The 12,981-nt window shown below is 30.7% G+C and overlaps 2 protein-coding genes across 3 annotated transcripts; both read right to left on the bottom strand.

Annotated features, from left to right (window-relative positions):
• Nucleotides 1-8,302: 8,302 nt before the first annotated feature.
• On the bottom strand, nt 8,303-10,257 carry LOC102625376 (cytochrome c oxidase copper chaperone 2). Of its 2 annotated transcripts, none has more exons than XM_006464685.4 (2): nt 10,100-10,257; nt 8,303-8,803 (listed from the first exon to the last, which is right to left on the bottom strand). In XM_006464685.4, exon 2 carries the CDS (start codon nt 8,757-8,759, stop codon nt 8,517-8,519), a length of 243 nt encoding a protein of 80 aa, XP_006464748.1. In that variant the 5' UTR covers nt 8,760-8,803; nt 10,100-10,257; the 3' UTR covers nt 8,303-8,516. The 2 variants fall into 2 exon arrangements, with proteins under 2 accessions (XP_006464748.1, XP_024957467.1); XM_025101699.2 differs by lacking the exon at nt 10,100-10,257 and adding an exon at nt 9,941-10,072.
• A 768-nt stretch (nt 10,258-11,025) lies between these two features.
• Nucleotides 11,026-12,705, bottom strand: LOC102625648 (hypothetical protein). Its single transcript, XM_006464686.4, has one exon. The coding sequence runs from the start codon at nt 11,820-11,822 to the stop codon at nt 11,388-11,390; it is 435 nt and encodes a 144-aa protein (XP_006464749.1). The 5' UTR covers nt 11,823-12,705; the 3' UTR covers nt 11,026-11,387.
• Nucleotides 12,706-12,981: the final 276 nt, after the last annotated feature.

Raw genomic sequence — 12,981 nt, 5'->3', positions numbered from 1 at the left:
TCAATGTTAAACTTAACTGACGGTAGGGGGTTTTTTACAAATAAATCAATTCTCGCCATCTACTTGCAACAAACCCAAACCTCAGGGGAGGTTTTTAAAAATTACCCGTGATAATTTTCCTAAATTAAACTCCAATTAAATTCGATCAATAATCAAATCTAATTCAATTATTTTATAAAACTTGCACATCACTTATTATTATTAAGTTAGGCACATTAAGATTAAATAATTTAATAAATTATTTACGATTACAAAAACTACTTAGCACCTGGCCACTCACCGATTATCAATTACAAAAACTACTTAGCACTTAGCCACTCACCGAGTATGAACACAACAAAAAATGAAAAGAAAGAAAACGGCGCGGACGACCAAAGGTGAACACAATTGTTATTTGTTAAAGTAAAAAGATTTTTTTAAATATAATATTACAGAATGCAACCGAAGCTCAACACATAATATAAATGAGTACGAGCTTTGTGAATAATTTTTTTAATAGGGCTCGGTGCTTGAGTTGGTGACTTGTAGAAGTTAAAATGTCAATAAAATTATAGGCTTTAATTATTTCTGAAAAGTTAAATATGATAGTGATATGTGGTATTTTTTTCTCTTTCTTTTGTTAATTAATGGATGGAATAAAAAGTTTATATAAATTCACCATCTAATTTATTAATATTTAAATAAAAATCATTAAAATTGAATTGTTCTTTTGTTTGATATTGAATTTTGTCAAAGTATATTAGACATACTTAGTTAGCATTTGTTTTCTTACCTAAAATTTGAATTAGTCTGAATTTTTTCAAAACCTGAATGAATCTAAATACAAATCTCTAAATGATAAATTTATTTTTTCTTTTTTAATATCTGATTATAAGTGGTATTTTATTTGTTTTTATAAATAAAAAATTTGTACCCTTCTAAATCCAATCAGAAAAAACGAATCAGGTTTTGTAGTTTGGCAAATAAATATTTTAAAAGAGATTTTTTTTGGGATATAATATTTACTTTAAATTTAGTCATTTTCTCATTCAGATAAAAGTTACAAAAATTCACTTTTTTATTTAAATATATATGACCGAAAATCATACTTAAGTTGTAAAAAAAAAAATTTAAAAAGTTAAAAATTAATAAAATTTTAAACTTCAAACGCCTAACAAGGAAGCTCTTAGACTACCTTTTTCTTAAATTTATTTTAGTAAAAGTTTCTTATACATGCATACTTATATATGATATCGGACCCAACTACCACGGTACCCTCTATTTTGTCTTTCTTTGCTGTCACCTTATTAGGTCTAATCATGAAAGAGTAGGATATGTTGATTTCTTATTAGCACTGCAATCTTGTTGAATATTGAAATTCTAAAAATAAAAAAAATTGGCTCATAAATCCAGATTGTTTCAACTAATTTATAAACACCCAACAAATCCAATTCCCAAAATCCTAAACCCTAACCTATAAGCACCCTCACTCGTGCAGCCACATTTCTTGGGCCATGTTTGGCAATGGCGACCTGGCTTCAAAGTTCACACGGCCACAATTGGCTATGGCCCGCCCTAAATGCTCCTGTTGCCTTCACACTACTTGCTTCAAACTTTTTGTATGGCCATAGTTGTTAGTTTTAGACCTGGAATTCTCTGAAATTACAACCGTAGTTGGAAGTTTTTGAAATTGATTCGATAAAAATTGAATCTTGAACATCCATGTCCGATGAAAATTGAAGCCATTTTTTTTTTTGGGTTATTTGCTGAGATTGGCTTTGACCATCTTTATGTGTATGTATGCTACCTCACTTTAGCGTGTGACACCTTCCAACACGCCACCACCCAAGTTATAGGTTTGATTTGTCGAAGATGAATGGGAAAATGAAATTGTAATCCATACATACATGCATACATACATACCATGTAATAATTGTACTGTAATTTTGTCTTAAATTCACACAAAGTTGAGAATGCTAGGTTAGTTATGATGTTTCAAAATAAAATAAAAACACATAAAAAGGTGATACGGAACAACCCTCCTAAATACAAGAACTATTTCATTCGGCGAGTTAATTTTTAGGATTTCAAAATTACAACAAGTCATTTAGCCGTTAGGTTGCTAAGATTATATACATTGATTATATAATTAACTAGTTAATTAGCTAGGCATTGGCTAATTTACAAACACTTTGATTTATCAATATTTTGAGGCTATTCAATAATAAATAAATTAGATACTATTCAATAATAAATAAATTAGATATTTTGAGAACTAATAAGGTTAATTTAAATTATTTATAAGCTTAATTTCTTCCAATATTTTAGCATTATATATTGATATAATTAAATAAGTTATCTCCATAACGAAAGAAATAAGCAAGTGCAAAAGTAAGATAAAACCCTAATTGCGAAGGGAGGGCCGACAGGAAATAGAAAAAATATAAGTTTTAAAAAATAAAAATTTCGTATGTATTGATTTCATGCATGTAAAGTGTGTTTCAGGGACACAAAATAGTGATGTTTTTTTTTCAAGAAGATATGGTAAGTCATAAGCCTTGTACCTTAGAAAATGATAATTCGTCGCGAATGACTCAACCAATAATTTGGTGGCAAAATAGAGACGATTGGTTGAGTCTGAATTTGGGCCGTTTGTTCACATGGTTTCAGAATAAAATCAAGAAAAACTACATGCTTGTGGATTGCATTTTAATTAGGGAACTACATACCATTTTAGAAGAAAATCAAAATACTAAATCTTTTCCATTTAAATAAGTTTACAATACGGTTCATACAAAATATGCTAGCCATAATAGTAATAATAATAATAATAATAATAATAATAATAAAAAGCTTTTGTCGATATTAATATAAAAGATGGAAGAATGGGTATATATTTGAAACCACAAATAAACTACTACTCTAGACCCACTTTTTTAATTAATTTTTATATTATTAAGATACCCATAATCTAATTTAATTATGATTAAGGACCACATAATCATATATATACGAGTGAATTGAAACTAAACTCGAGAAATGGACTAACTTTATTAACTCTGATTTTTCTAAGCAACCAAACAAAACAAAAGATTGATCTGCACATGGATGGGAAAGGAAAGTGGAAAGAAGGGAGGAGAAATTATGATTTTCCATCTCTTCCTTTTGGATAAATAGATTGGAAACGCGCATGTAAGTAAGGCTATATTTTCTCTGACAATAATTTTGAAAGCAACCTTGGCTGCTTCGAGAAGCAATTGCGTGGAAAACCACTAAGCAATTTTTGTTTTCCATCAACTAATTTTATTGATTGGTTTTTTTTTTTCTCCCCAATAAGTGAATGTTCGATAAATTAACAATCTTGATTAAATAATATTAATTTTTTGTCCTGATTAGAGTCAATATACTAAATTAATAATCAAGTTAAATGCATAAATAATAATTTTGTTTTTCAAATTCTTTAGGGCTCAATGAAAATGTAAATTAATAAATAATCAGATAAAAAAATATTGAAAACGAATAACATATAAAATTTATAATATTAAGATTTTTTTCTTCTTAATTACAAATCGAATTTTCTCACTTCAATTCTTTTTCATCATTTGAATGTAATGATTTGAAACTAAAAATAAAATTGATGATGGATGAATGTATTTATAGAATTTATGTTTTAGGTATTTTAAGAAACCGAACCACTTTACGGTATTAAATTTAAAAAATGAGAAATTATCATTGCACCACTTTTATTTTACCTTATGTTCATCCAACCACTACAAAATTTTAACATGTACTTTTGCACCACCTTTTTTTTTTTACATTTGTACCAACTAGCCACTTTTGCATTAACACTATTAAATAATTTTAATAAAATGACAATTTTACCTCCAAATAAATTAAAAGACTATTTTATTTTATAAAAACTTTAAAAAATAAAAAAATATAATGATAAAAATATCCCTAAATTTAATAAAAATAAATCCCAAAATTAGAATTTTTATTTTTTAAAAAAATTATTTTAATATAAATTATAATTATAAAAATAATTACAAAATTTTGGGATTTAATAAAAATCCCCTAAATTATTAAAATTTTAAGATTTATTCTTTTAAGAAATAAATTCAGTTATTTTAATAAAATTTTACAAAATTATAATTTTTAATAAAAATAATTATTAAAATTTTGTAAAATCTAAATTTAGTAAAAATCAGTTGAGCACCTCTATTTGTGATTTATTTTTATTAAATTTAGGGATATTTTTATTATTATACTTTTTAATTTTAAAAGTTTTTATAAGATAAAATAGTATTTTAATTTATTTGAGGGTAAAATTATTTAATAGTGTTAATGCATAAGTGGATAGTTGATACAAATGTGAAAAGAAATATGGTGCAAAGTACATATTAAAATTTTATAGTGGTTGGATGAACATAAGGTAAAATAAAAGTGGTGCAATGATAATTTCTCTTAAAAAATACATACATTAATTTTATGTTTACGTACAATATATTTACATTAACTTTGGGCTTCTACATACATGTTCATATTATGTGTTACATACATGATGACTTTTGAACTTCGAATTTTTTTAATTAATAAATATACATTTACCCATAAATTTAAAAAAATATATCGATTTATTAATTAATAAGTAATCTTATATATATATTTATTTTTAAAAAAAATCTTGCTAGCTATCCCATCAATACCTCAAATCATCATTCAGCCATATTCGATACCCAATATCTTAAAATTAGATGCCCAATATCTTAGTTTTATACACTTTTGATGTTGTAGTTTTACACTTACTCCCATAAAAAATTTACTACAATTTGGTGCTTAATTTTCATACTAGATGTCCATATCTGCTCGGTTGTCTACTTGTAAATACTATATGAAATGCAAAGTTTCTGCAATTGCCTTGTTCATTAATTTGTCAAAAATAATGCAGGAATGCATTAAATAGTCATTTCTAAAAAGAAAATAGAGTTTGTAAAGCAAAAAAAAAAAAAAAAAAAACAGATTTCTTAGGATTAATAATAGATAGAGAAATAATAAAATAGTTTATAGTAGTAAAATTATAGTGCGAAAATTGCAAATACAAAATGTGTTTCAATTTGTTGCATGTACGCAGAGCTAAGTTCAGGATCATGGTAAAAGAAGAGAGGGGGGGGGGGGGGGGGGAACTTAAATTTGATAATCAATGTGGGAATCCATAGAAAAATTAAATCAGTTTTATTTCCTTTTCTTTTTCTCTGTACATGAAAAGGAATGGACCAGACCTACTACACCTGTTTGATTCAATATGGCATGGAATATATATTATCTACATCTGGTTCTGACCTAATTTAAAAAGCATAAAGCAAAAATAAAATGTAAAAATTGACAACTAAATTCCTATCGTTTAAAATGGAGACCGAGAACCTGATTGTCAGTAAATTTATTTATTTGAATGAAGATATTGGTATCATAAAATATTGTATGATAATGTCCATCGAGGTTAACGTATATATAATGCCCTTATCTCATTTTAAATAGAAGACTACATATTCTAATCAAAGAGGATGTGGATGATCATACATTGATGAAACAATAAGAATTTAACTCTCTACTATCTACATTTAAAAATTATTATCTCTTAATTAAACTTTTTAAAATACAACATCCTGTAAATATATTATTATCAAATAAATGAGTAAAAAAACAAAATCCTTATAGCCTATATATAATTAGGATAAAAGCTCATTTAGTCCATGTATTTTAAGATTAATGTCCATTTAGATCCTATATTTTTAAAAATGTCTCGAAATATCATTGTTGTTAAAGTATTGATACCCCCTATCGTTACTTTTTATTTCTTTTGACTTACTTTTACAATATTACCCTTTTATAATGATTTTTTGGACATTAATAAAAAGAAAATAATTAAATTACCAATTTAACCCTAGAAAATTAAAAAAAATTATATTAATTTTTTTGCAAGCACCATTTGCACACTTGGTAGTTTGTATTTTTACAATTAAAAATTAATATATTTTTTAACGGTTAAATTGGTAATTTAATTATTTTCTTTTTATTAATATCTAAACAAAAAAATTATTATAAAAGGGTAATATTGTAAAAGTAAGATCAAATAAATAAAAAGTTACGGTATGGGTATCAATATTTTAACACAAAGATATTTCGAGGTATTTTAAAAAATATAATGACTAAGTGGATACTAATTTTAAAATATAGAGACTAAATAAGATTTTACCCTATATAATTATTATCAAGCGTGGATGTTAAGTTACGAATTTGATCTATACACAATTATATACCATGTTTACATAACGTTAGCATCATGCTTACAAGTCTAAACTATTTTGCACTTTTACTCAGCCGGATTTAAAATGATGCTAAACGAAAATAGATAGATATCATATCAAGGCATCGAGTCTCTGTCGAAGAGAAAGTAGAGAAGGGGGAAGTTGACGTGAGAGGACGATAGCAAGCCAAAGAAAGCCTCCACCGCACCAATCCCCTCCATTATCAAAATTAAAGATTCCCTCGAGAGGCGTGTGCTCCTCTCATGCCTAGGTGGGCCCCGGAACCCCCACATGCTGGTTGGTCCCACATTCATTTTGATGAAATGACCCAATCACCACCGCACTGGGATTGCCTCTCCATCCCCCTTTAAATAGCAGCTCGCTGCAGGTCTTGAACATATCATCACAGCAAAGCAAAGCAAGTTTCGTACAATAAAGAGCCCTCTATTTCCAGTTTTAAGTTCTAAGTTCTAAGCTCAATCAACATGTCGGACACCTGCGGCAACTGCGACTGCGCTGACAGGAGCCAGTGTGTGTAAGTATAACGGAATTCATTCATCAATCAAGTGATACTGTGGTTGTGTTCATATCCTTGCATGGTTGTGGAGCTCAAATTTTTCGGAGCCTGGGGCAACCTTTTACTGCTAAGCTCATGAACTATATATTTTATGCACTTGCAGGAAGAAGGGAAGCAGCTATGCTGCTGACTTCGTCGAGACTGACTTGAGGTACTTACTTTAAGAACTCTCAAAGGCACAACAAGAAACTAAACAAATCAAACTCGACATAACTTGAGGGCTAAGCTATATAACTTAAGATTGAAGTCAATAGATATACCCTGTGATTTCTTTGGGGGTTCTATTTTTGGCCTTGGTTGATGGTAATTTTTTTTTTTCCCTCTCTGTTGGTATGCAGCTTTGTCAGCACCGTTGTTGTCATGGACGTTCAGGCTGCTGAGGCTGAAGGTAACTGCAAGTGCGGCCCCACCTGCGCTTGTGTGAACTGCACTTGTGGTAGTCACTAATAAGCAAACACATGCAGCAAAAAATAAGAAGCTGCAAGTGTGCCTAAATATTGTGGGGGTTAAGAATAATGTAAGGGTGATTAAAAAAAAAAAGAAAAATTCTCTACTTCGTTTTTATGATGGTCTACTACTAGTGTGTGGAGTGATGTGCGTGTTGTGTCACCCATCACTCGTAATGTTTTGTGTTTCCTTCTTCATAATCATGTAATATATGGCCATGGCCATGACCGTGGCCTTGTGTGGTTTAATTTTAATGTATTATTGTTAGTCTACAGCCAACTCTCCCTATCTTTCTCATCCCCTATTTTTCTTCCAGTCTCGAAGGTGGGAGGAGAATTTTATTAACATGCTGTAGTATGCACATAAGGATTCATACCCTTGAACATCAACATATATAGTACCAAATTTGTAGCTCACCGATGTAATTCACAAGAATACTACAAGGAGTTGTTTCGACATGAGCAGCAAGAGCAAAATTCAGTAATAAGAAAAGGGGAAAGATATGTATAAACCAGTTTTTTTTTTTTTTCCTTTTTCCCTCTGCTACTAATTATTCGAGATTATGCAGTTACACAAATCAAGACCGTAACCCAGCAAAAATAAAACTTTGATTATCCATGAGAAGGAGAAGTTTCAATATACTACTATATTTCATTTTTCTGGAAAGGGCTCGTAGCTGATTATATCTTCTGGACAAGGGCACCCTAGCTCAACTTGGCTGTAACTATCTGTTTGATCAATTTGATTTAACAAATTCTTTCTTGGGTTGCTTCAAGAAAAACATGCAGTGCATTATCTCTTGATAAGCTTGTTTTACTTTACCAATAAAATAGATTAATTTTTCACAACTAGATTTAAAAAATAATAATTAAAAAAAAATCAGTAATGCTTTGACCTTTATTTCCAACCTCAACTCAACTTGATAAACACGTCTAATGTTTACGGTGACCATCTCATTTCTCATCAATTTGGATGAAACATAAAGAACAAGGAATATGTAAACCAATTTTAGCCATTATCACTTTAAAAAATTCTGATAACAAAATCACATCAAAAAGTACAAGTATAGCAATCAAAAGCCAAGGAAATATGTTCTTCCTTGCTTTATTCCTCTTTAAGTTTAAATCACCTGTGGTTTGCTAATTTGAAATTTAATGTCAGTATGCCCAAGTGGGTTGCAATCATGAACTCAACTATCTCCAACAATCTCAAACATTAAAGCCCTCGGCACGGAGGCACTTACGATGAGCCTCAATCCATTTTGCACATGCCTCTTCACCGTGTTCCACTATACATTCATCTCTCAGCTTCTTAGTCTCGGGGCAAGCACAGCAGATCTTCTTCTTTGGTTTTGACTCCGTACCAGATTTTGTGACTTCCAAGCCTTGGTTCGGCTGTGATCCCGGCAAAGCCAAGGTAGAGGAAGCATCTTGCAGAGGCAGTCCACCCATCGTCACAAATCTTTCAAGAATTCAAGATGCCGAAATGAATGGTGCTAAAGGGCAAAAAGGAAAAAAAGGACATCAAATTCAAAGCAGAAATAAACTTGAGATGCTGATGGATGACATAAGTCTAGTATTCAACCAAATGAATTTCAAAATGAATGCAAAACCAAAATTCAGAGAAATAACTACAGGTTTGCAATGTAAGGCATCGATGTTTAGCATCCAGTACATTGTAGTTTTAGTTTGTATTCATTTTTCGGCTAGGAAGCACATAATTATAAAGGACCAAAACAACATTAAATGTTCAAAAGACTGAAAATGAACTTGTGAAACGTAATGACATATGCTGCATCACTGCCACATATATCAATCCTTTCATCATTATTTTTCTGTCCTTCTTTTCCAAGTCGTATACAGACCTAATTCTTCTGCTATTGATATCTCAAAATCTTTTATTTGCCAATATTATAATCCATAAAAGAACGGGAACAAATAACCAATGCTGAGAACGCAAACTTCATCAAGTAAAATGATCTAATAAATCAACTTCGATAAGGAAAAATAAAAAATATCTAGTAAACTAAAGAATCAGTAATCTATTCAATAGTCAAAATCACAACAAAATGTGCTCCTATTCCAACGGTTCAATGTTGCAATGCTTAAGAATTCAAAGCAACATCTTAACAAATGTATTTGCAGCTGAACAAACAAAACTGAAGACTCATAAGAGGCTCAAATTTTTCCTGGATACCATTTGCTCATAACTCATCGACGCAAGAAGAAAAATTAATAATGCAAAGCTATATATTAAGAAAAGACTCCAACAAGGGCTTGAATCTTTTCCAGACACCATTTGCTCTTATAATTCAACTAATTTGTTAGTGAAGCAGCCAGCCTGAGCAACCTGACAGCACCAACTTAACCTTAATCAAACTACTCACGCATCAAAAAAACATCATGCCTAAACCAACTAATAATAAATTTAAAAACCAGCATACACAGAAGAAACAGTTAAAAATTTACTTTAAAAAATAATTTTTTTTGGGCAGTGACTCTTTTAAGATTTTAATCAAACAGTTGGTAAGCCATAGTAAATTTTCCAAATAATCAATACCAAATCGAAAATAAACAAATACTCGCACACAAACCCACAAATACAAAAAATAATCAAACACGAAACCACATACCAATAAGCCTTAACACGGGTATAGAATATAAAGTAACCATATTTAAACATGGGCAGCGTTTACTTCACATTATCAGAAACAAATTTATAATCTTTTTAGAGAAAATTTAACTGAAAAAAATCGAAATATGTAAAAACAAGGCAATTGAAAGAGTCTCACAGTTGAATTTCTCCAGAAGCAGCTGTGGCTGAAGAAAGGCTTACGTTTGAGACTGGAAAACCAAAGGAAGAGAAGAAAAAATAACAAAGTTAGTGGCGAGCCGGGTCGGGTATTTAAAGTTTTATTTCGGCCTTCTTGGCCTGGCCCATGTAGACCAATTGAACAACAATGCCTTTTTAATATTTTAATTAAAGATGACAAAGTTAAGTTCAAAGTAAAACAATAGGTACCTCTTAAAATATTTGAAAATTAACATTTGCATCACCTTTTTTTTTATTTTTATAATCTATATTGGATAATCCAATTTGGATTTACTTCTATGTTTTCCCAAATTCCAATTTTAATTATTAAAAAAAGAATAATAAGAAAATTGAAACTTTACGTGAGATTAATAGTGTTATTTGGATATTTGAGCATTTTCCGATAAGCTTTCTGGGTAAAAAAAAAAAAACTGTGAATAAAATAGGAGATTTTTAATGGGGTAATGCTCCTCAAGTATTATCCTCATGGCAGTTGCTAAGTCATATATATTAATATATTATATGTAATTTACAACAGCCGAAAAGAATGGTAACATGTGAAAAGTTATGAATTTTAAATTTGTTGCGAGTTACATCATATGTCACTTACCAAGATCCCTTCCCTGCTCATAGATCATAACGTTTTTGGCAAACCACAAACACTAGAAGCTCAAATCAAATGTTCAAAGGTACAAATGCTGCTGGGGACCTTTTTGGAAAGCTGAGACGTCATGGGGGTAAAAAGAGCGAGCCAACACTCTTTGGGTTAAATGCCAGTTGGCACAATAATGTCCATGAATGATAAAAACTGAACAACGAATCCCTCCCTCTGCTTTGGAGAAAAAGAGTGCAATTACATACATATTCATCCGTGCAATGTGAAACTGCTAAGAGTAGAGACATGACTAACACAAAAGCAAGCAAATTTATAAAAGATAGTCAGCAAAAAAAAAAAAAAAAAAAGCAGCAGCAGCATGTAAATTTACAGGAAGTTTCTTGAAATCAAAAAAGGCCTAAAGCAGCACCTTTACATCATGTGCAGAACAACAACATAAAACACATATGCCCCGAATCCAGATCCACTTTTTCTTACACTTCAAGCACGTTCTAGATGCAGAACACCCGGATTCCAGCCTGCAAATTGCCTCGAATAAAACACAAAATTTACTTCTAATCTAAGACTGTTTCCACAATCTACAACAGAAACCCAGAGTTAAAAGACCAATTTCGATCAATCTTCAACCGGCAAAGTTTGCAATTCGCTTCAACTAATCGTACTTCTCCCTCCATGAATACACAAGCAAGAACACCCAAGAAAGAGCCAGTACAATATCTCCAACAACCTGCCTGAGACAATCATGGGCAAGATCATCAAGATTTATCTCAATGTAGACCCTCCAAACGGCTACTGAAATGTGAAGCAGGACGCACCCCTTGGCGAAGAAGCTTTGAAACTTTTGATCCTTAACAAATGCAACCATAAACAAAAGGCACCCAATGGCAAACAACAGCAGCCCCGAAAACGACTCGGAGATTTGGATCAAGAGCTGATCGTGAGGTGTCGAACCTTGAAGCTTGGTTGCAACCTCAATGCCATGGCCAAAGACATAAATCTCCTTGGTGTAAAACATCATCAAAGCTCCACACGTTAGAGCTATAATTGAGTGTAGAATGCATATCAAAAAGAACCCAGCTGAGCCCATCGAACAAATCAAAATTTGAGAGCTTTTAAACTCAAATCACCAACATGACTTCACAGGAGTCTTCAAAACCATAACTTTTTCAAGGCCAGATGATACCCAGAACCCAGATGGAACAAAGCAAGAAAAATCCCCAAATTGAAACCCTAAGTCAAATGAACCCACCAGATGAACCAAATCGACCAATCAGATGCCGCCGACAACTCACAGAACCCTTTTTAAGTTTTAACCCTCTAACAGAGAAAGAGATCCAAGAAAGTACTAAAGCTGAGACATTGAAAGGAGATAAAACTGAAATGGGTATTTAAGCACAAAGGTTTTGCAACTTGCATTAATTCTAAGGGTTATGATACAACGAAATTAATGCCAAAAAAATAATTCTTGATGGAGATTTGAATTTGGGCTTTTTGGGGTGACATATTTATTTGCTTCAATTGGAATAAAAATTAGATTACTCACATCCATACCTCTCCCATGCACAAAATGCCATCGCTTTTCTGGTTGCTTGCTTGTTCGTTCTGCAATGCAATTCGGCATTTGTGGGGTCTTGAGGGGCCTACGTTAGTATTCTTTAAACCAGTTTTAATTATGATAATCTTCCGGGATAATTTTGTTTTTCCGGATTTGGAATCTTGTGTGGAAATTTTTAATTAATATAGAGAATTTTTTGTGATTTACTTAATCAAATTTTAAACCCATATTTGTCATGTTATTTATTCATTTTGATCTTATGTTTATGAGATAGTATGGTATTAATAACACTATTGTGAGTGGTAAATTTGATAAGTGATATTAATAATTTCTCATAGATATAGTAGTAATAACGGATTTGGAATAATTGCTTAGCTGAACTTTTTTTAACCTTTTAAAAGGATATAATTAGCAATTTTTAGATAAAAATATAAATTTAATTAAATCTTAACAGTATCTTTTTATATGCATTCATGTATGGTTATGAAAAAATTAAACACAAATTAGCTTAGCACTATATTTTAAATATAATACTTATAACAATATATCCAAAAAGCAAATCAATAAAGATCTCTTGTGTCTTTAGTCTTCATAATTACAAAAATTTTCACAATGCTTTTGACTTTCGGAATGCTCTAATTGAAATCTTATTATGATATCCTACTAAATTTTAAAAAAAAAATTACAAAAA

The sequence above is a fragment of the Citrus sinensis genome, chromosome 9, assembly GCF_022201045.2.
Source record: "Citrus sinensis cultivar Valencia sweet orange chromosome 9, DVS_A1.0, whole genome shotgun sequence".
In the NCBI taxonomy this organism is placed as follows: domain Eukaryota; kingdom Viridiplantae; phylum Streptophyta; class Magnoliopsida; order Sapindales; family Rutaceae; genus Citrus; species Citrus sinensis.
The sequence above is the reverse complement of the archived record's forward strand: the minus strand, read 5'-3'. Positions and strand labels throughout refer to the sequence as shown.